Genomic DNA, 23,502 nt, shown 5'->3' with positions numbered 1-23,502 from the left:
ATTCAATTAGTGTCCTTACAGCTCAGCTTCCAGGCTCTTACCGAGCAGCCAGCCTCGTGCATGGCCCTCTTCCGAAGAGTCCTCCCCTGGTTGCGAGATGCTAGACCTCTCCAAACCCGAGACGGCACCGGACCACCTTAGAATCCTCCTTCCAGTTACTGCGCCTCGGACTAGCCAGTCCTGAGACTCGGAAATGGATGGATCCGTACCCAAGGCCATGAGGGCCCCTGGGGGCTGGTCAGGACAGGAGGACCAGGACCATGGAGTCAGAACATGCTTCTGGACCGAAAGCCAGAACCACATGACCTCAGCAACTTAAGTACCCTCTCCCGGAATACACAGCGAGACAACGCACCAACTGATTGGCTCAGAGAGAGAGATTGGTACCCAATGCGTCCAACCAGACTGCATTCCAATGCCCGTCAAAGGTGATACCTACACCCATGACCAGGCAGAACATAGTATAGTCCAGGCAAACTGATGCCAAAACCACAATTTTGTGAAATTAACCCTAAGACCCAACTATAGTCTTAGGAAAAAACTAAATTTACAAAACCTAGCGTGTGCTCTTTAGGAGCCCGGCGCTACATATTTATGAAAATGTATTACATTATACTGTGTCCTGTATTTCAGATTGACACTGTCTATAATGTGATTTGTTATTAATAAATAATTTTATAAATTAATTGAATAAGGTATGCATTCAGTGACATAAAGTCCCATTTCTTTCCTCCTTTTGTTGAATACATATCAGGGATGGAGGCTTGTCATTGTTACAATTAGGATGTGTTAGGTCGCATCCACTATAGTGTCAGCCATAATGTCGCAGTCTCGATAAAAAAGATTGCCACCATTACTAGTAAAACATTTTTTATAAATGCCATAAATACATTTACCGTATATACTCGAGTATAAGCCGAGATTTTCAGCCTCTTTTTTGAGGCTGAAAGTGCCCCCCTCGGCTTATACTCGAGTCATCGTCGTCTGCCTGCCCGATCAGCGTGTCGAGCAGACAGACGGCGGCCATTCTACTATTCAAAAGCCGCGCCTCCGTCTGTGATAGGCGGAACACTCAATTTCCCAGCAGTCAGTGGTCCGCCTATCACGGACATCCGCTCATCCTCATACTACGGACGAGGATGAGAGGATGTCCATGATAGGCGGAACACAGACTGCTGGGAAATTGAGTGTTCCGCCTATCACAGACGGAGGCGTGGCTTTTGAACAGTGGAATGGCCGCCAAGGCGCCGACGAAGAGCGGCGATCCTGGCATGGCAGAAGGACGGAGGCTCGGGACGGAGGCTCGGGACACAGGCATGGATGGACACACACACAGGCATGGATGGACACACACACAGGGATGGACGGGCATGTCTCACCCTCGGCTTATACACGAGTCAATAAGTTTCCCAGTTTTTTTGGGGTAAATTGGGGGCCTCGGCTTATATTCGGGTCGGCCTATACTCGAGTATATACGGTAATATACTCTTATTGTGATTTTTTTTTTTTATTACCAAAAATATGTAGAAGAATACATATCAGCCTAAACTGAGAAAAAAAATAGCTTTTTTTTAAAAAAAATTGGGGATATTTATTTTAGCAAAAAGTACAAAATATTATGTTTTTATCAAAATTGTCTCTTTTTTTTGTTAATAGCCCAAAAACTAAAAACCGCAAAGATGATCAAATACCACCAAAAGAAAGCTCTATTTGTGGGGAAAAAGGATTGTTAGGGTACAGTGTCACACGACCGCGCAGTTAAAGCGATGCAGTGCCATATCGCATTATATGGCCTGGTCATTGAGCAGCCAAATCTTCCAGGGCTGAAGTGGTTAATGAACTTCTCATCCATGGGATATAAAAGGGAAAACCTCTTAGGAGGAACAAAAATCCTGTCAGGATGTTCCCAATCAGCATACACTGCCTGTTCCAACAGGGGGTGTAGAGGGAAAGCATGTGTGGCCTGAAGAGGCCTCAGGGATCCCAAAGAGGACCAGGGGGGCTCAGTCACCTCTGCAAGAGACCACTTAAAGGCAGAATTAACCATTTTGGTCAGAGTCAGGATCAAAAGCCTCTGCAACAGAGGCAGACATTAACTGGATATCTTCTTGTCCAGATTGCTCGGAAGCAGACTCATCTGCCATGCCCTCCACAGAGTACTGAGCTTTAAGCTCTTCCCCATCCTCAACCCATTCCTGCTCCAGACTAGGAGGCTCCGGGGAGAGGGATCTGTCACACTTCCTGATACCCTGTGGGATGGAGGCAATCATGCCAGCAATCCTGTGCTCTAACCCGGCTAGGGCAGGGGACAGTTCATCTTTAGTGATAAAGGGTGAAGCAGCAGCGTTAACGGTAGGCACAATACCAGATAGGCGCAGCGGCTCAGATTGCCCGGAAGCTTCTGGTCTTCCAGGGGATACAACACTAGGGATACGACTAGGTCCATCAGCAACTACTGACGACATCGGTGTGCCCTTCCCTGTTCCTGCTCCTCTTTTTTTTTTTTTAAGACATTTACTAGCCACAAAAAGAGAATACTATGCCCCTATGAAAAGCCCCTATGTAACAATCCTGCTAAGCACCTTTAGCCTGCCAAGCAACACTTGGTGACTCATGTGACCTGGGTAAGGAAAGAATGAACCGCTGCAAGTGTCTGTTCACAGCTTGCTCTGTGTCCCACAGCTACCTTCTGGAAGCACCGCATGCTTGGCCTCTACAGCTTAAATAAGCTGGGCATGTGCTGGAACGTTCTGTGCCGGTGTGCGCACGCACATGTGTGGGCCTGGCGTATGGGCATAGCTGTATTTGTGTTTGATGCAAATCCTTGTGCACCCAGATAAAGGCTACGGCGCATGTGCAGCGAAGCTGAGTACGCCATGGCCACCAAACAAACTTCTAAGTCCAGTGGCGCGTTTACGAATGCAAATCAAATCATACAGGTAAGAAACAGCTATAGGTAAGAAACAGCCAGACACAAGCAAAAAAGGTACACTTTGCAAACATCCACAGCTAGCCCAAAACTCTGTATGGTCACTGCACACAAGCTCTAGCTAGCTTGACTGATTGTTACAATCACTGGGACACCCCACAATAATGAGTAAAGGGGTTTCACTTACCCGCCCAGGCGCAGGGCAGCTTCGAAACAAAGAGCCCAAACGTTGGCGTCACGCACCGTGTCTCCGCTGTGATGTGACTTCTAAGCATCATTGCGGCAAAGCAATTTCTTTCACCATAGCTGGCACAGCTGTAATTTGCGGGCATTGGTTACGGTAGTGATTAACGCCCGGCTCGATGGCCCCTCCCCCCCCCCCCCCGCCGTGACAACGTGTGTGTGGGGTGTATATATAGCACTTCCCCAGACACAGTTCTTCTTACCAAATATTTAAACAGGTTGCCCTTCACAGGAACTCCCTGCTCTTATGCACACACTCCAGGTAATTGCCATGCTATCTTTTCACAATGCCTCTTTCACTTTTTCTTTACTGCATTTTGGTGCCTTGGTAATTGGTCATGGTGTTTCTCTGAACACTCTTCTTTCATTCCTGTCTCCCTGGTTTGCGGCTCACTACTATAACCTCACCTGCACATGGTTTCATTGTCACCACGGTCTTATCTGACTGACTATCTTCAACGCACCCCATTTAAATACTATATCATTCATGGATATGATTTTTTTTATTGAACATAGATCTGTTGAATATTACCATCTTGCTCACTTGCATACACCATGCAGACTGGTGATCTGTGTTCTGGGGACCCTGTGTATGCGCCCTACTAGTGCGCGGCCTTAGACTACCTCAGCTCCCGGGAGAGACAAATCTTTCTGGCCCTGGCTCCATACTCACCTTACACCAATGTACTTTATCTCATGTAAGTACCCAGGATTGGCATCCTTGCCTGTTCCTGTTACTTCTAGTGCTATATTAACCACTTTCAGACCGGACCATTTTGCTGGTAAATGACCAGAGGTCTTTTTACACTTTGGCACTGCGCTGCTTTAACTGGTAATTGCGCGGTCATGCAATGTTGTACCCAAACAAAATTTGCGTCCTTTTCTTCCCACAAATAGAGCTTTCTTTTGATGGTATTTGATTGCCTCTGCGATTTTTATTTTTTGCGATATAAACGTAAAAAGACCGCAAATTTTGAAAAAAAATGATATTTTCTACTTTTTGTTATTAGAAAAATCCAATAAACTCAATTTTAGTCATACATTTAGGCCAAAATGTATTCAGCCACATGTCTTTGGTAAAAAAAAAGTCAATAATTGTATATTTATTGGTTTGCGCAAAAGTTGTCACATCTACAAACTAAGGTACGTTTTCTGCAATTTACGCAGCTTTTAGTTTACGACTGCCTATCTCATTTCTTGAGGTGCTAAAATGGCAGGGCAGTACAAAACCCCCCCAAATGACCCCATTTTGGAAAGTAGACCCCCTAAGGAAATTGATAAGAGGCATGTTGAGCCCATTGAATATTTTATTTTTTTGCCTCAAGCGATTGAATAATGACAAAAAAATAAATTTTTTTTTTTTTTTACACAAAGTTGTCACTAAATGATATATTGCTCACACATGCTATGGGCGTATGTGAAATAACACCCCAAAATAAATTCTGCTGCTTCTCCTGAGTACGGGGATACCACATATGTGGGACTTTTTGGGAGCCTAGCCGCGTACGGGGCCCCGAAAACCAAGCACCGCCTTCAGGCTTTCTAAGGGCGTACATTTTTGAGTTCACTTCTCACTACCTATTACAGTTTTGAAGGCCATAAAATGCCAAGATGGCACAAAACCCCCACAAATGACCCCATTTTAGAAAGTAGACACCCCAAGCTATTTGCTGAGAGGCATGTTGAGTTCATGGAATATTTTATATTTTGCCACAAGTTGCGGGAAAATTACAAACTTTTTTTTTTTTTTTTTTTTTCACAAAGTTGTCACTAAATGATATATTGCTCACACATGCCATGGGCATATGTGAAATGACACCCCAAAATAAATTCTGCTGCTTCTCCTGAGTACGGGGATACCACATATGTGGGACTTTTTGGGAGCCTAGCCGCGTACGGGGCCCCGAAAACCAAGCACCGCCTTCAGGCTTTCTAAGGGCGTAAATTTTTGAGTTCACTTCTCACTACCTATTACAGTTTTGAAGGCCATAAAATGCCAAGATGGCACAAAACCCCCACAAATGACCCCATTTTAGAAAGTAGACACCCCAAGCTATTTGCTGAGAGGCATGTTGAGTCCATGGAATATTTTATATTTTGCCACAAGTTGCGGGAAAATTACAAACTTTTTTTTTTTTTTTTTTTTTTCACAAAGTTGTCACTAAATGATATATTGCTCACGCATGCCATGGGCATATGTGAAATGACACCCCAAAATAAATTCTGCTGCTTCTCCTGAGTACGGGGATACCACATATGTGGGACTTTTTGGGAGCCTAGCCGCGTACGGGGCCCCGAAAACCAAGCACCGCCTTCAGGCTTTCTAAGGGCGTTACAGTTTTGAAGGCCATAAAATGCCAAGATGGCACAAACCCCCCCCCAAATGACCCCATTTTGGAAAGTAGACACCCCTAAATTTAGGGGTACACTAGTGAGACTAGGTAATAAATGGCGGGTGCCCTGAAACTATAAAAAAATAACTAACCAACCAGCGTCACCTGTAACAGTTATATGGTGATCACTGGTGAAAGGGTTAACTAGGGGGCAATCAGGGGGCTTTATGCGGTAGTATATGGGGGTCCCTGGCGCTATAAAAAGCTGCGGCGAACCTAAATACCTACCTGCCTAACTAGCGTCACCTGTGACACTAATACAGCGATCAGAAAAACGATCGCTTATTAGGCTGGGTTCACACTGGAGCGATGCGGGAACGCCACGAATGCGCGGCGGGTTCCCGCATCGCATGCCTCCCGGCGGCAGTTCACACTGCCCTATGCGAACTGCTGGGAGTGTCAGTGAAATGTTACTGACACCCCCAGATCAGTTCGCATATCGCAGTGCGATCTGCAAACTCGGATCGCATGGTGTGAACACCCATGCGATCCGATTCTGCTGCGGGCCAAAAAAAGGGTCCCGTGCGAATTTGCGGCGGGTGCGGCGGGTGTGGCGGGTGCGGCGAATGGCTGAACTCGAATCGCACAGAGATCGGATGTGATTTGCACTGCAGTGCGGTGCGAATCACATCCGTTCTCATAAACCGCTGCAATGTGAACCCAGCCTTAGTGACACTGGCGACGGGGGGTGATCACGGGGTTAAACCTTTATTGGGGGGGTTAGGGGGGTACCTTAGAACTAAAGGGGGCTAACCCTAACTGCCCTAACAGTTATTAGTCACAAATGACACCCGCCGGGTGATCAGGGGGTTAAACCTTTATTAGGTAATAAATGGCGGGTGCCCTGAAACTATAAAAAATAACTAACCAACCAGCGTCACCTGTAACAGTTATATGGTGATCACTGGTGAAAGGGTTAACTAGGGGGCAATCAGGGGGCTTTATGCGGTAGTATATGGGGGTCCCTGGCGCTATAAAAAGCTGCGGCGAACCTAAATACCTACCTGCCTAACTAGCGTCACCTGTGACACTAATACGGCGATCAGAAAAATGATCGCTTATTAGGCTGGGTTCACACTGGAGCGATGCGGAAACGCCGCAAATCCGCGGCGGGTTCCCGCATCGCATGCCTCCCGGCGGCAGTTCACACTGCCCTATGCGAACTGCTGGGAGTGTCAGTGAAATGTTACTGACACCCCCAGATCAGTTCGCATATCGCAGTGCGATCTGCAAACTCGGATCGCATGGTGTGAACACCCATGCGATCCGATTCTGCTGCGGGCCAAAAAAAGGGTCCCGTGCGAATTTGCGGTGGGTGCGGCGGGTGTGGCGGGTGCGGCGGGTGCGGCGAATGGCTGAACTCGAATCGCACAGAGATCGGATGTGATTTGCACTGCAGTGCGGTGCGAATCACATTCGTTCTCATAAACCGCTGCAATGTGAACCCAGCCTTAGTGACACTGGCGACGGGGGGTGATCACGGGGTTAAACCTTTATTGGGGGGGTTAGGGGGGTACATTAGAACTAAAGGGGGCTAACTCTAACTGCCCTAACAGTTATTACAGTCACAAATGACACCAATGCAAAAAAAAAAAAAAAAAAAAAAAAAATGACATTGGTGTCACTGTGACTGGGGGGCAGGGGTAATTGGGGGGGTGATCGGGGGGTAAAGGGGGGGTGTGAGTGTGCCTGGCATGTTCTACTGTGTGTGTAGAGTGTTGGTGCAACTCACCGATCCGCTCTCCTCCGTGTCGGAACGAAAAATACCGACACGGAGGAGAGAATACATCACTTCCTCTCCTGTGTTTACATTACAGGAGAGGAAGTGATGTCACGGGGGATTCCTATTCGTCGGGAGCGATCGCGAGGGGGTGGCCATGAACGAATGGCCGTCCCCTCGTCCGGGATCGCTCCCGCACGAATACCGACCGCCGCAGGCACCGGGCGGGGGCCCGATCGGGCCCCCGACCCGCGGGAGGCAAGGGACGTACATGTACGCCAATATGCCTGCCCGTGCCATGCTATCGACGTACATCGTCGTGCGGCGGTCGGCAACTGGTTAAACTAATTATATTCTATATTTTGTAGATAATTTTGAGCACCCACCCTGAGGAAGTGTCATACATGAAACGCGTCAGTAATTTAGGATGCAGTCATATTCCTGCCAATAGGAATCTATCTAGACACACTATCTACAACCAATGATGTTTACAATGTATACATATCTTTTATAACACTGCAATGTGTCGCTCAGATGACATGTCTGTATATATGTATGAATTTACAACAAACATTTACTTATCAATTCACTTTATATCCTATACCACGAAGCCAATATGTATACAATCATGATTTTTTTTTATGTCCATGCCCTGAATGCATGTGTATATAAATTACGTTAACAGTTTTACATGCCTGCTCAGTGCCCTGGGGGGGAGGGACACCATGTTTTACAGCACCAGGTGACAACCCTAGTGATGCCACTGTTGTCCAATGTTGTATGCTGTGTGGGTGCATGACCTGAATGCAGACAGTGTTAAAATGTTTAGATTTCCCATCACTTCCTGCCCCCGTCACCAGCAAAACTACAGAGTGCAATTCTATCCGTTGAATACAAAGACAGGAGTAATAACTAGTGGTTATAACACTTCGCCATTCTATCCAAAACAGAAAAAAAAAGGTTTCAGTTTACACAACCGTTTTTTCCATCAGAATAAACTCTGACAGTTTTTCTGATGGAGTTTCGCTGAAACGGTCTTGTCTACACATGATCACACCAAAGTCCGATCGTCTAGAACATGGGTCTTCAAACTATGGCCCTCCAGTTGTTCAAGAACTACAATTCCCATCATGCCTAGTCATGTCTGTGAACGTCAGAGTTTTACAATGCTTCATGGGATGTGTAGTTTCGCAGCATCTGGTGGGCCGTAGTTTGAGGATCCCTGGTCTAGAACACGGTGACATACAACACGTAAAACGGGACTAGAAAAAGGAAGTTCAATAGCCAGTATCTGCCCATGCGTCATTTTTGGTCCGTCGGAACAGCATACAGAGGAGCGGTTTTCCCGATAGGAATTGATTCCGTCTGAAAGATTTAAAACATGTTCTATTTCTAGATCTGTCAGAAGTCCCATGAGGCCCAAACATGATCGGAATATCCGATGAAAACATTCCGTCTGACTTTTTCTGCTGGAAAGTCTGACCGTGTGTACACGGCATTAGGCTTCATACAAGCAGGATGTTTGAACACCCTTTTCTCTTTCCTACATCATGGGACACAGGCTAATATTCATTACCTACTGGGTTATACTCCATCACCAGGTGAATGGACACTGGTAGACCAAAGGTTTTCAGACAGGAAGTGATCCCCTATATAACTCCTCCCACACAGGAAGCACTTACGTTTTGCAACGTGGAAGGCACGGTTTATTTGAGCTCTCTGAGCTCCAGGTCTCTAGTGCCACAAATGGTTCTTAAATTAATCCAATATACACAAGCAAAAAAGGTACACTTTTACAAACGTCCACAGCTAGCGCAAAACTCCCCCCGTATGGTCACCGCACACAGGCTCTAGCTATCGTGACTGATTGTTACAATGACTGGGAAGCCTTGTAAATGGGTTTTACTTACCCGTCCAGGTGGAGGGCAGCTTGGAAACTAAGAGCCCAAACTTCACCCATCACGGCGGGTTCCTGTCACTTGAGGACCTTCAAGGACTGGGTTTTTTTTTTTAAAAGAACAGTGTAAAAAAAAAAAGTTTAAATAAATAATACAAATGTATCAATTTACTCGGTGTAACATTATCTTTCACAATATAAAAAAATTGGGCTAACGTTACTGGTCTTATTTTTTTTAATTCGATAAAATGTTTTTATTTTAATTTTGAATGTTTACATATGAGATCATCTCTCATTGGACACGCCGATTGTGCTGTAAACGGCCACTGTGATTGGCCATTTACAGCGATCTGTGACTGGCTGTGTCCAAGGGACACAGCCAGCACAGAACTTCCTCGATCCACTCCCGCGGTGGCGCGCAGAGGGGAAGTAAACAGGAGGACGTCCAGGGATGCCCTCCCGGGCAGTTAGCATCTGCGCTGTAGCCGTCTTTTGGCTATACCGTGGGCACGAACTGGTTAAAGTGTATCTATACCCCATTTTGTAAGCTTTGGATAGAATGTGGAAGGATTAGAACCCTTGTCAAATTTTACTGCTATCAGAGGCTCCATTGAAGAGAGACTTTACCTGTTTATCTGCCGTCTTCTCTTTTCTACATCTGTTTAAATCCACAATTTATAAAGCTTGCCTGAGCTGTCAAAAAAAAAAAAAAAAACGATGAGCTGAAATTACACACTGCAGAGCTCATGGTGTCAGGAAAACTTATCAGAAGTGACTCATGTTGATGGCACTGGGCAGCAGACAGAAATAACACTTAGTGCTCTGGATTGAGACAAGTACACACTATAGAAGGATATGTTTTGTTCATAGCTTCATGTCTGAGGTTTTCAACCACTTTAACTGACGACGTGCCCTTTTAAAGTCAGCTTAGTTTGATAAGCAAGATTTTTTTTTTTTGTGCACCCATATAAGAAACTGCACAATATGATCTGTTACTGTGCTTTTAAACGTTTAGTGATCACATTATCTTGGAATGTTATCTTTGACTTTTTGTGATTTCTTTAGAATACAATGGATGTTCTGGAGGAAGAGCTGAAGTGCCCCATCTGTCACTGTGTCTTTGAGGACCCTCGAGTTTTACCTTGCTCACATAACTTCTGTAAGAAATGCTTAGAAGGTGTCCTTGAAGGCAATTCTAGGCACGTGCTATGGAGACCTTCCAGCTTTAAATGTCCCACCTGTCGTAAAGAAATTTCAACAATGGGTGGCAACAGCCATCAGGTTAACTATGTGCTAAAAGGAATCGTGGAGAAATATAACAAGATTAAAGCCACTCCAACTATGCCAATATGTAAGGATCACAATGGACAACCCTTGAATATCTTCTGCTCCACAGACCTTAAACTAATCTGTGGTTTCTGTGCTACCAGTGAAGAACACAAAGGCCATGTCTTCTCCTCCTTTGATGATGCCTATAGTCAGGAAAAGCGTTCTTTGGAAACCCTGTGCCATGGGATTGAAAACTGGCGAAACATGGACATCCAAACCCACTTGAATATATTGGAGACCAGTAAGAGAGAAGCTCTTCAGCTGCTAGCAAAGGATTCAGACAAAGTGAAGTCTTATTTTGAAAAGCTGCAGCATGTGCTAGAGCAGAAGAAAAATGAAATCCTCTCAGATTTTGAAACCATGAAACTTGAAGTCATGCAAGCTTATGATCCAGAGATCAACAAGGTGAACTCCATTATGAATGAGAAGAAGAAGGCTTGCGACATTGCTGAGGATTTTAAGAACATCACAGATCCATTTCTTTTCCTTCAGAAAATGGAGGAGTTTCGAGAAAAAGTTCAGCGTATTAAAGCTCCCTTGCCATCTCCTGCAGATGTCGCTGCCATTTCTTGTATGAAAAATTTTGATACCAGCATGTGGGATAGCATCAGACTCATAGATGTTGACAAACTAGGTTTACCACAGAAGGGACCCACCAAACCTCAACAAGTTCGTCTGAAGTTCCCCTTCTCCGCTAGAGTTAGATCGGTGGCACTTCTGGTTTTGGCTTCGGTATTGGTGGCTTTTTACTTTGCTCCATACATCGACTTTACTCAGTTCACTGACAGGTACCTGCAGCCTACGATTGTCTACTTATCAGAAGCATCATCTCTGATTGCAGAGGAAGCTGAGATTTACAAGGACCTGATTATAGAACAGATGTATCTACTTGGTGAAAACATCCATAAATATTCCACAATGTTACTGGAGCAAGTTGCACTTTATATCTGTAAATACAGACTGTAACATTTATTGTACAGGTAGTTATACCATGAGTGGTAAACAATTCAGGTGAGCCTGCTCTTCACATTCTATGACCTAATTTTCCCAGCAGAAATAGAATGCGTGTCATCTGTTGGCCTTCAGCCTGATCTGCAGTGTGACTTTGTTCTACAATATAGTTATAGCCAAAAAGGTGACAAGTACTACCTACTGCATCGTAAATAGCACAACAAACGGTACATGTACTGTGTACAAATTATCAGCATCCTTCTGTACATTCCCAGTGTGCCAGATGTAGGAACTACTCTTTCTGTAAGTCATTTGTACCATAAGGCTCCATTCACACCTGAGTGATGGGCACTGACAGCTGCTACAGCTTTTTTTTTTTTTTTTTTGCTTATTTTTTTGATTTTTAGCTGAGCGTTTTTTAGAGCAACACCATTCAAAAGAAGCTCATATACCAAATCTTGCCAGAGAGCCAGGGGCGTTTGCGGTCGCGATTTCTGCCACAATTGTCGAGTGATTTGTCACTTGACAATCATGGCAAAATCACACAACGTTTGGGGTATCATTAAGAAATAATGGCATTGCAAATGCGTTCTGCTGCGTTTGTAGAATTGCGGGCAGAATCGCAGTGATGCTGCCCATGATCCAGAACGCTAAGGTGTGAATGGAGCATTAGGCAGCAGTTCCCAAACGTTTATAGTCCACAGACCATCCAAATCACAATAGAACACTCAGTGCCTATTCATACCTTTATTACTTATTAATGTCTAACTAATACTGAATTCCATTTTATATAAAATACTAATACTTTTACAAACAGAACTGTAGATATCACATATGCATTATACTTAAAATGTTCTCAAACCCAGGACCCTGCATTGATTATATCTGGTCTCCCACAGTACACATAACATGGCAATGCAATTATTTTAGTAAATATAAACTGCTAAATACCTTTTCTCACCAGCAGTATATAGTAGTCTTGTGATTTCTATTGATGTCCATCTGAGCACTGGTTAAAGCTTGTAGGAGGAGTTTTCATTCCCCTCTGATTGTCCTATGTGAGTGCAGGACCCCTGAATCTGTCTGGACAGTCCTGATAGGCCCTGTGCTGATCACATGGAGCGTACCCCCCCCCCCCCAAAAAAAAAAACGGCTCTGTACTATCAGCAGATGGATTGGGGACTGTGGAAGAAGGGGAGGATCAGAAAAGACAGAATCAAACAGCCCCAGTGGGGTTGGGTGGTGATCTCTTATCTATGAGATGTCTATAGACTGTTCTTGCTGAGGCTTCTTGAGGGCATTAACAACTGGACAGGTTAGGAATCCCATGTCCTGTCACTGCTGTTTTCCCGATAAGGTGAAGTTATATGCAGCTTCCTTCCCCTGTTTCTTGCTATAGCTTTTTAAACCCAGAAGCAAAAATGTAATATATTGCAGCTAAGCATCCTCCCAGGATCGGGCCACGCTGATTTCTGTACCCGGCCTGGGCCAGGCAAGAAAAAAACTTTTACTATAAGGAAGCCAACCAGCCCTCAAACATGGTGCAATAGTTTTATTTTTTTCAAGCATTTTTCCCATTTTTTTACCAGGTGATTCTGCCAGTAACTCAATTCCTGTCTTAAGGTGACAACACCTCCAGCTGTTGCAAAAGTTCCATCATGCCTCTGCCTCTGGGTGTCATGCTTGTGGCTGTCAGAGTCTCGCTACGCCTCATGGGATTTGTAGTTCTGCAACAGCTGGAGGTCGCTAATTGCATATCACTGCTGTACTGTATCTTTGGTTTTGTTAAATTGTCAATCTAGGCTTCTAGGTCCTGATTTGGACTACAAAACACTCCCCTCATCTTCACAACATAAGGGTGGCGTTCAGTAGCTGAAGTGAACTATGCAAAGCAGTGTTTGAGATTTAATTCCAGGACAGGCAGACAGCACAGGAAGTTAGGAGCTCACTTGATTCCTGGCAGATCAACAGGCATTTTCCTGTATTTACTGCATTTCTTTCCTCAAAGGCCACATTATCAATGCAGTGGTAACTAAACTGTCATAACTGACAGATGGGGTGGTTTTTATTGCAAGGTTATATTAATGGTTATAGGTTCTCTGTACCACATTATGCCACATACATAAGTATTATTTATAATAGTTATATATATATATATATATATATATATATATATATATATATATATATATATATATATATATACACACACATATACAGTTGTGCTCATAAGTTTACATACCCTGGCAGAATTTATGATTTCTTGGCCATTTTTCAGAGAATATGAATGATAACACAAAAACATTTCTTTCACTCATTGTTAGTGTTTGATTGCAGACATTTATTATCAGTCAACTGTGTTTACTCTTTTCAAATCATAATGGCAACAGAAACTACCCAAATGACCCTGATCAAAAGTTTACAAACCCTGGTGATTTTGGCCTAATAACATGCACACAAGTTGACACAAATGGGTTTTAGGCTGGTTTCACACTTGTACGGGGTCTGCGGACGGGGGGCTTATCGGAATCTGGAAGCTCTTTTAACAAGGGGGCCCCCACATTCCGGTCCCCCACCCTATGTGAATGAGTATGGGTTACATTGTTCCCCTACCCATTCACCTGAAAAAAAAGTGACAAAAATAAAACACATTACACATGTTTTTAAAGTAATTTATTAAGGCAGCTCTGTCGTCTCGTCCAATCTCTTCTCCCCTCTCCGGCCTCCTCCGCTGACGTATTCTGCCTCTGCCAGTTCTTCTCCCCTCTTCGGGTATTCTCCGCTCTCTGCTGATGTCTTCTAGCCCATTCCAGTTCTTCTCCCTCTGTCTCTGCTGGGTCTCACTTTTTTGCTGGGTCTTCTCCGCTGTCTCTGTTCTTGTGCCCCTACTTATATTGGCATGGGGCAGGGTCACCGGGTGACTTCATCTGGAGGCCCACCCCTTATGAAGTCACTGCCCGGGGCATGATGGGACGGTCCTCCGGTGACCCCGCCCCATGCCAATAGAAATCAGAAGAGATGACAGAGCTGCCTTAATAAATTAAACCTGTGTACTGTGTTTTATTTTTGACTTTTTTTTTAGGTTAATAGGTAAGGGTACAATGTACCCCATACTCATTCACATAGGTTGGGGGGCCAGAATCTGGGGGCCCCCTTTGTTAAAGGGGGCTTCCAGATTCCGATAAGCCCCTCGCACGTAGACCCCGACAACCAGCGGCCAGGGTTGTCGGGAAGAGGCCCTTGTCCTCGTCAACATAGGGACAAGGGGCTTTGGGGTGGGGGGCGCAGGGCCTCTCCTGCCCCAAAGCACCCACCCTCCATGTTGAGGACATTCAGCCTTGTACGGTTCAGGAGGGGGCACTCGCTTGTTCCCACTCCTTCTGACCTGGTGGGCTGTGTGCTCGGATAAGGGTCTTGTGGATTTTGGGGGGGGACCCAAAACAGGAGAAAGGTACAAAAAATTTCCAAGGCATTAGCTATACCATGGAACACCGGGAAGACAATCATCATCTAGTGGAGAAAATATGGCACAGCAGTGACATTACCAAGAACTGGACGTCCCTCCAAAATTGATGAAAAGAAGAGACGAAAACTGGTCAGGGAGGTTGCCCAAAAGGCCTACAGCAACATTAAAGGAGCTGCAGGAATATCTGGCAGGTACTGGCTGTGTGGTACACGTGACAACCATCTCCCGTATTCTTCATATGTCTGGGCTATGGGGTAGAGTGGCAGAGGGAAGCCTTTTCTTACAAAGAAAAACATCCAAGCCTGGCTAAATTTTGCAAAAACACATCTGAAGTCTTCCAAAAGCACATGTTGTGGTCTGATGAAACCAAGGTTGAATTTTTTGGCCATAATTCCAAAAGATATGTTTGGCAAAAAAAAAAAAAAAAAACGCTGCACATCATCAAAAGAATACCATAGCCACTATGAAGCATGGTGGTGGCAGCATCATGCTTTGGGGCTGTTTTTCTTTAGCTGGAACAAGGGCCTTAGTCAAGGTAGAGGGAATTCTGAACAGTTCCAAATACTAGTCAATATTGGCACAAAACCTTCAGGCTTCTGTTAGAAAGCTGAACATGAGGAGGAACGTTTCATTTTTCATCATGACAATGACCCAAAACATCCAAATCAACAAAGGAATGGCTTCACCAGAAGATGATTAAGGTTTTGCAATGGCCCAGCCAGAGCCCAGACCTGAATCCAATTGATTGCTTTTGCAAAGAAGAGTGGGCTAATATAGCCAAGTCAAGATGTACCATGCTGAGTGCTGTAATAAAATCAAAAGGCGCTTCAACAAAGTATTAGTTTAAGAGTGTGCACATTTATGCAACCGTATTATTTTATTTTTACTTCTCTCCACCTAAAAGATTTCAGTTTGTTGTTCAACTGTACAGTTTATAGGTCATATAGGTGGAAAAAGTTCTGCAATAATTTATCTTTGTCTCATTTTTTTACATCACAGAAACCTCACATTTTAACAGGGGTGTGTAGACTTTTTATATCCACTGTGTGTATATATAATATGAATAATATTCCAGCACTGTGGAACATTTATAATACTGTATATGATATGATAGTACTGTACATAAATGTGAAAGGGGCATGCAGGCTTCTCTGTCATAGTGTAATGTAAATGGTTCTGCGTACTCTACATGTAACATGTATTAACTTCTGCACTGTGCATAACACAAGAGGCAGTGCGTGTGCGGTCTACAGTACATGTAAAGTGGTAGTAAACTGCATTTTTAAAACCAAAAAACACCCTGCGCATAATGTGCTAGTATGCATCGTAGCACATTATGAAATACTTACCTTAGAATGCAACCCTCATGGCATGCTGTCACCGCTGACAGGGCTTGCATCTTTACCCGGTCTTCCTTCCGGGTTCGAGTGCTTTGGTCGTTTGACCGAGCTGCGATGACCTCACTATGTGTACACCCCTGGCTGCTGCCTTTCCGGTGGGAGTCCCGGTCGCAGCACGGGGCTCTGAAGGAATGGCCGTCCCTTCAGAGAGCATGCGCAAGTGACGCCACTGGCTGCATGCATTGTGAATAAATCCTAAACAGTGCACGTTTAGGAGATATTCATAGTGCCTACAGGTAAGCCTTATTATAGGCTTACCTGTAGGTACAAGTAAAAAAAAAAAAAAGAAGGACTTTACTACCATTTTAAATGGTTATCACTAATCCTGTGCACACTTGTATGAGCCACCTATACTGAACTGTTAGGGCTCATTTACACTAGCAGATGAGTGGCAGTAAAACAACATGGTTGAGTTGCGACTGGTCCTCAACCGTTCCCACTTTAACTGAAAAGACAGCCACTGAGGGTGTACACACAGCATAGCATCAAGGCCTCAGGAACTACATCAAAACTAAAAACTAAAACAAAACAAAAAAATAACATGTTTCCAGCTTCGGCTGTGCCTAAGGCTAGCAAAACATTATACAATTTTCTTGTACAATTTTCCTTTAGATATAATATGAGGTCAAACCTAAACACATTCTATTTGTATGCAATCAGGCAGGTCCTTGCACTCCATAGTTGAAGGTAAATCTAAAGGAAATTGAACAAGAACAATTTTTATAATGTATGGCCTGCTTAGGAATGAAAAAGTGATTGTAAAGTCTCCTTTTTGTTCCTTATAAAAATAACAAACATGTTATACTTATCTGCCCCGTGCAGTGGATTTGCACAGAGTGGCCCAGATCCTCCTCTTCGGTGCTCCTGGCTACTCTCTCCTGTCAAGTGCCCCCACAGAAAGCAGCTTGGTATGAGGGCACCCGGGCTGAACCGTAACTCTGTGTGTCCATTCAGACACAGAGCCGTGGCCTGGCCCCATCCCCTCTCTCTCCTGATTGGTTAGCTGACTTTCATAGCAGCGGGAGCCAATGGCACCGCTGTTGTGTCTCAGCCAATCAGGAGGGAGAGACTTGGATGGCCGAGACACTTGTGGATATTGCTGGGTAGAGATGGGGCTCAGGTAGGTATTAGGGGGGCTGCTGCCCACAGAAGGCTCTTTATCTTAATGCATAAAGATAAAAAACCTTCTGACTTTACAACCACTTTAAGAGGTTTCCAATAGTATTTGTCTCCTAAGTAAATCCTTAGAGACAAAACAAGACGATGGCCTTCATTTATCATAGAGTGGGCGCTGCGTAAGCTGTTGGCGCTATATAAATCCTGTATTATAATAATGGTAAAGCCACCTGTCAAGGTTTTTTTTATGTCCCATCAAGGAGTTTTTTCCTTCCTGCCCCATAGACATAACAGGAAATAAGAAGGAATCTCTCCAAAACATTGATAAATTAATTCTTAGGCAAATGTCCTCATTGGAAGATTTACCCCCAACTTCTGTTAAAATGTTAATGTCATTAGAACTCTCCAGTGGGGACACAAACATTAATTAAAAAATTAAATGTATAGATAAAAAAAGAAGTTTTGGCTGTACATTAACTTTAGGCCATGCTAAAATGACATTCAATAAAATTGGTTGAAAAAAAAAAAAACTTTCAGAATTTTGTGTGCACCTAAATTCCATTGCAGCTTGAGAATCTTTCACCCTGCCTTCTGAGCACTACTGGGGGCACATGCATATAGGCTTGACCTGTATAGGAAGGACTTATACAACAAATGCTCATAAGGATCAAGAATATATCCTCTCTATTTGGTTACTGACATTGTAAAACTTCAATAAGCATAAATGGTAACCTATGAGCTACTCCAGGGGCCTCCAAACTTTCTAAACAAAGGGCCAGTTTACTGTCCTTCAGACTTTAGGGGGGTCATACTAGGGCCAGTGGGAGTAGAAAATGTCCGGGCGTCCAATGGGAGTAAGGCCGCGTACAAACGGGCGGACTATCCGTCCAACTAAGTCCGTCAGACAATCCGACAGACAGTCCGTCCTACTTTTGAATGAACGGACTTGACCACACACGACGAACAGACAGTCCGCTGAAAGCTTGCGCGATGACGTGTACGGCACGTACGACGGGACTAGAAATTCGACGTCCAATACACTGCAATGCAACCTTCGGCCGTGTAAATCCTTTCTGAGCATGCGCCATACTTAGTCCGTCGAACTAGCCTACTCACGAGCTGACTGTCCGCTGAAACCAAGTTTGGACGGACAATATTACGGAAATTCCGAAAGACTTAGTCCGCCAGACTGTCCGCTGAAAAAGTCCGCTGAAGCCCACACACGAGCGGATTGTCCGCTGAAACGTCCGTCAGACAGTCCGCCCGTGTGTACGCGGCCTTAGAAGTGCCCCATCATTGGAAGGAATTGTGCCCCAGTGTTGATGTCAGTGGGAGGAATTGTGCCCTTTTGTTTGTGTCAGTGGGAGGAATAGTGCTTCATTGTTGGTGCCAATGGATAGAATTGTGCCCCAGGGGCCGCATAAAGGCAAGCAAAGGGCTGCAGTTTGGAGACCGCTGAGCTACACAACCTCTTTTGGATAATTATAGTTTACCTTCAGAAGTTTGCTGCTTTGAAAACAGCTTGCCTTGTTGTGCATTGGCTTATTAGGCTGAGGTAATATTTGCTGCTCGTGACTCAGGCATCTTATCATTTCATGCCTTCAAACTGGTTTCAGATAAGATGATACTAGCAAAAATCTGAATACAGGAATCAACTGGTAAATTTTCCATCAGAAAAGCAAAGAAAAAAATATACATATTTGACAAACATTATCACTTTTGCATATTGCCTCTGTGACTGTAAACAACTGCCAACATAAAAAAAAGAAAGAAAGAAAAAAGAAAAAGTCCATGTCAGGAAGTGGCACACATCCCCGCCAGATGGTAACTCACCAGATAGCCCGTGACTCTTCCGCTAAGTAGAGTCTGAATGCACTCCAGTGACTCCTGTGTTACTTCACTCTTTTCCTATATCATTAATGTGAGTGGATCTAGGAGGAGAGTGAAGTAACACAAGCGTTGCTGGAGTGGTGGAGTTGCACTGTGAAAAGTGCATTCAGACTCTACTTAGCGGAAGAGTCACAGGCTATCTGGTGAGTTACCATCTGTTGGGGGTGTGTGGCACTCACTTGAAGGACACTTTATTGGAATGGTCACAGTACTTGATCATAGCGATCTTTTGAGGATTTTGCATTTATGTGTACATCCAGCAAGTGCACAGTGAAACTTGGCACTTTATTGGCGTGGACTTTTTATTTTCTTGGTAATTGTTTACAGTCACAGGCAGCGCTAGGACAATATCCTCCAGTGCCCAGGGCAAAGATGTCAGATTGCGCCTCCTCTCCCGCGCGAGAGAGCACACCCCACACCTCCTCCCGGCTATTTCCTCCTCTCCTAGCGCTGGGCTGACAGAAGTAGTGATGCCACTATCACTACTCCTATCAGCCTTATAGTAGAAGGAATTTGCAATGCCCCCATCCCTACAATACAATCTGTGCCCAGGGTAGCCTCCCCCCCCTTGTCCCAGCCCTGGTCACAGAGACACTATGCAAATGTGATAGAACATTTGTTGTTTGTCACATATATATATATATTTTTTTTCTTTGTATATAAGTACATTTTTATTTAATCTTTAACTTCTCATAGCGCTACTCCAGGTTTTTTTTCACATGGCATAGCATAAGGTTCACACTTAGTTGAGGAGAAGGCTGTGGTCACATACACGATTTTGTCTGGCTTATAGTATTAGAATATTATATTCACCGTCTGTGGTGCAGGTAATATCTGTTTTTCAGCAAACTTTCCATCAGCATGGGTATGTGCCTCTGCAAGGAGCAATCATCTGTTCCTGGCTCTTAACAGGATTATAAAGGCATACGTACCTGTAGATTCCCATATGATATCTTACCATACTCTTATTAGAGAAGATATGCTGACTACTCAACATAAAGGCAATCCTAATATTAGGATTGCCTTTATGTTACTCCCTGATTACACCAATTCAGTCTCCGTTAGGCAGGAAAACTACTATATTCAGCCTTAGTTTCCTGTTACGCAGGAGACCACACTATGCTAATTATATACATCTTAGCAACCTAGCTAAGAGGGTGCTACATGCACAAGAAAATTGTATAACGTTTGGCGTTAGACACATGCAAATAGGTCTATCCTTGGGCCAGAGTTGAGGGCACTTACCAACTGGAACACTACCCGGACCTTACCTTTTTTTTATGTGCTATACATGTACAGGATTGCACCAGCTATCTTTTTTTTTTTTTTTAGCATCCTGTATATTAAGACACTATCCTTGTGTTCTAGGGAAAGGCGTTTGTGTTTGTTTTTCTTAAAGTGGTAGTAATCTCTAGTCTAGGAGTTGAAAATCCACTGATAGGCAGGCTTTGTATAACAAAGGAGTAGACGTGAAGGTAAAAATCTTGAGCCTTTACAACCACTTTAAAAGGGATTGTATACCTCTAATAAATGCTTTTTAGACTAAAATGTAAGAGTGCACGTGATGTAAATATGATATGATGTAAATATGTTTTCTAATGTTTTAAAAATCCTGCTTCTATGTATGATTGGTAATTGGTAAATTTACATGGGGACAACCATTTTTGCTTGTGACATACTGAGGCTCTTGCTGCTTTGCAGTGTACCTGTGCTGTCTGCTAGTAGCCCACCTCATTGAGGACCATGCATTCCCTGCAATCAGGGAGGTATTAGAAACCCTGTTTTCTTCTCACGTAAAATATCACGAGCTGGGGCAAAGACAGCAATACAAAGTTCATAAAGAGTCCTAACATTCCCATTATATAAACTTTTTAAAAAAATTCTATCGCTGCCTGTGCAGAGGAGACATTTTCTTTCTCTCCCTGTCGGGGTCACTGCACAGGAAGTACATGGAGACACACAACAATTTAAACCATAGGTTGTAAACCTACCCGCTTTATCCAAGCAAAAATAAAAACAGTTTGACACAACTCAAATCCCTTATTGCACATTTTAATGAAAAACGTTTTCTTTTGACATCAAGCATAATTAAAGTTTTCCCCATGCAGTGGGGCTGTGCCTGCACTGCACAGGTTAACTACTTGTTTTTGGCTAAGGAATTCGAGAAGCGAGATATACTTATCCGATCCTCTCCACACAAGACCGGTCCCTGAGGCTTCTGCCACCCACAGTCTAGCAATCTTGTGCAATGAACTGTTCCTGACATCATCACACTCCTAGACCTGCTCTGGAGGTGAGGACATCAGGAACAGTCCACCTCTGGATCGGGGGAGTACTGTGGATCGGGAGAGTATACAGCTTTCTCCTTTACAAAACGAGCAGTTAACCTGTGCAGTGCAAGCACAGCCCAACTCCATAGGGAAAGTTTTTTTTTTTTGCCAGAAGTTGGGCTTTAAGTTATTCATGTCATGTTTTCGCTTTTCTAAAGTGCTATATAAGTGTATTAAGTGAAATATTTACAGACAACACAACATTCAGCCTACAGTACTGTGATATATTTATATAATATCTCTCTTTCTGGCAAAACTAGAACTGGCCTTCTATCTGATCTGCAGTTACTGCACATTATTATGTATTGGAATAGCTTTATATATCTTTGTGACACAAGCAATGGACATAATCTCTGTTAGTCTGTATTTTGTAAAACAACCACACTATATTGTAGTTCTTCAGAGACTACTGTAGACCACACTCTCTTATTCACTTACCCTACCCGTCAATGAATACTGGGGGCCACATACTGCACAGTGACTACTACAGAACACATCCTACTGTTCAGTGACTACTCTAGACCACATCCTACTCTTCAATAACTACTGTAAACCACGTTCTGCTCTTTAATAAGTACAGTAGACCACATCATACTCTTCAATAATTACTGAAGACCACATCCTACTGTTCAATGACTACTGTAGGCCACATTCTACTCTTCAGTGACTAGTCTAAACCTTATCCTACTGTTCAGTGACTACTGTAGACCACACCCAACTCTTCAATAACTACTGTAAACCACATCCTACTGTTCAGTGACTACTGTAGGCCACGTCCTACTCTTCAGTGACCACTGTAAATCATGTTCTCCTCTTCAGTGACTACTGTAGACCAAATCCTACTCTTCAATAAGTACTGTAGACCACATCCTACTCTGCAATAACTACTGAAGACCACATCCTACTCTTCAGTGACTACTCTAGGCCTTATCCTACTGTTCAGAGACTACTGTAGACCACATCCAACTCTTCAATAACTACTGTAAACCACGTTCTACTCTTCAATAACTACTGTAAACCGCATCCTACTGTTCAGTGACTACTGTAGGCCATGTCCTACGCTTCAGTGACTACTGTAAACCATGTTCTACTCTTCAGTGACTATTGTAGACCACATCCTACGCTTCAATAACTACTGTAAACCACATTCTACTATTCAAAAAATACTGTAGACCTCATCCTACTGATCAGTGGCTACTGTAGATTAAACTTTTTAAGTAAATATTCTGTTATTTTTATTATTGTCTATTTTAAATACTAAAACGTAAAAGTACCTTTCATATAACTGAAGTGTGGAAATGTGTGTTCATTTTAAACTTGACCTGTAATGCTGTATTTATTAAACATAATCTGTCAGTGTGTGTTTTCATAATGCTCTTGCATAACCCAAAATAAAGACTACACCTATTGTCTGTGTATACATTGACTAATGAACTATTTTCAGAAAGACTGAGCTATGTTCTGTCAGGACACAGATTGCACCTGCCACATGATCAGTCTTGACTCATCGCCATATTGCATTTTTGCAGTTACACACGGCAACCATCTCTCTGAAGCATCACTGAAGCATCCTGTGAGTGTTATCCTGTGAGTGTTATCCTGTGAGTGTTATGAGCATGCATATATAGTCATGTTGGCCCTATTCAGATCCTTTGTGTGCGTACAGCCACAATCATCACATGTGATTGCTGACTATGCGAAAAGTCACAAAAAACTGTGGTCGATGATGGCCTGTCATTGCACTGTATGGTCTCTGCTATCCGCACACAACTGTCAATCCCAGCTGCAGAATCAGAAGATTTTTTCCACTGGGATTTGCAGTATGCCTGTGTGTATGT

The 23,502-nt window shown here is 43.7% G+C and overlaps 1 protein-coding gene across 1 annotated transcript in view; it reads left to right on the top strand.

Annotated features, from left to right (window-relative positions):
• The window catches only part of TRIM13 (tripartite motif containing 13), a 36,876-nt gene extending 13,794 nt beyond the window's left edge, over window positions 1–23,082 (top strand). The window contains exon 2 of the mRNA XM_077484282.1: window positions 10,248–23,082. Within this exon, the coding sequence (XP_077340408.1) occupies window positions 10,248–11,477 (1,230 nt within the window). The 3' untranslated portion in view covers window positions 11,478–23,082. The remainder of the gene's footprint in view (window positions 1–10,247) is intronic.
• The last annotated feature ends 420 nt before the right edge of the window (window positions 23,083–23,502 follow it).

Source organism: Lithobates pipiens, unplaced genomic scaffold (assembly GCF_037356315.1).
Source record: "Lithobates pipiens isolate NorthernLeopardFrog02 unplaced genomic scaffold, aLitPip1_a1.2 Scaffold_16, whole genome shotgun sequence".
Lineage (NCBI taxonomy): Eukaryota > Metazoa > Chordata > Amphibia > Anura > Ranidae > Lithobates > Lithobates pipiens.
Note: the sequence above shows the minus strand (reverse complement) of the source record. Positions and strands in the feature narration are given on the sequence as shown.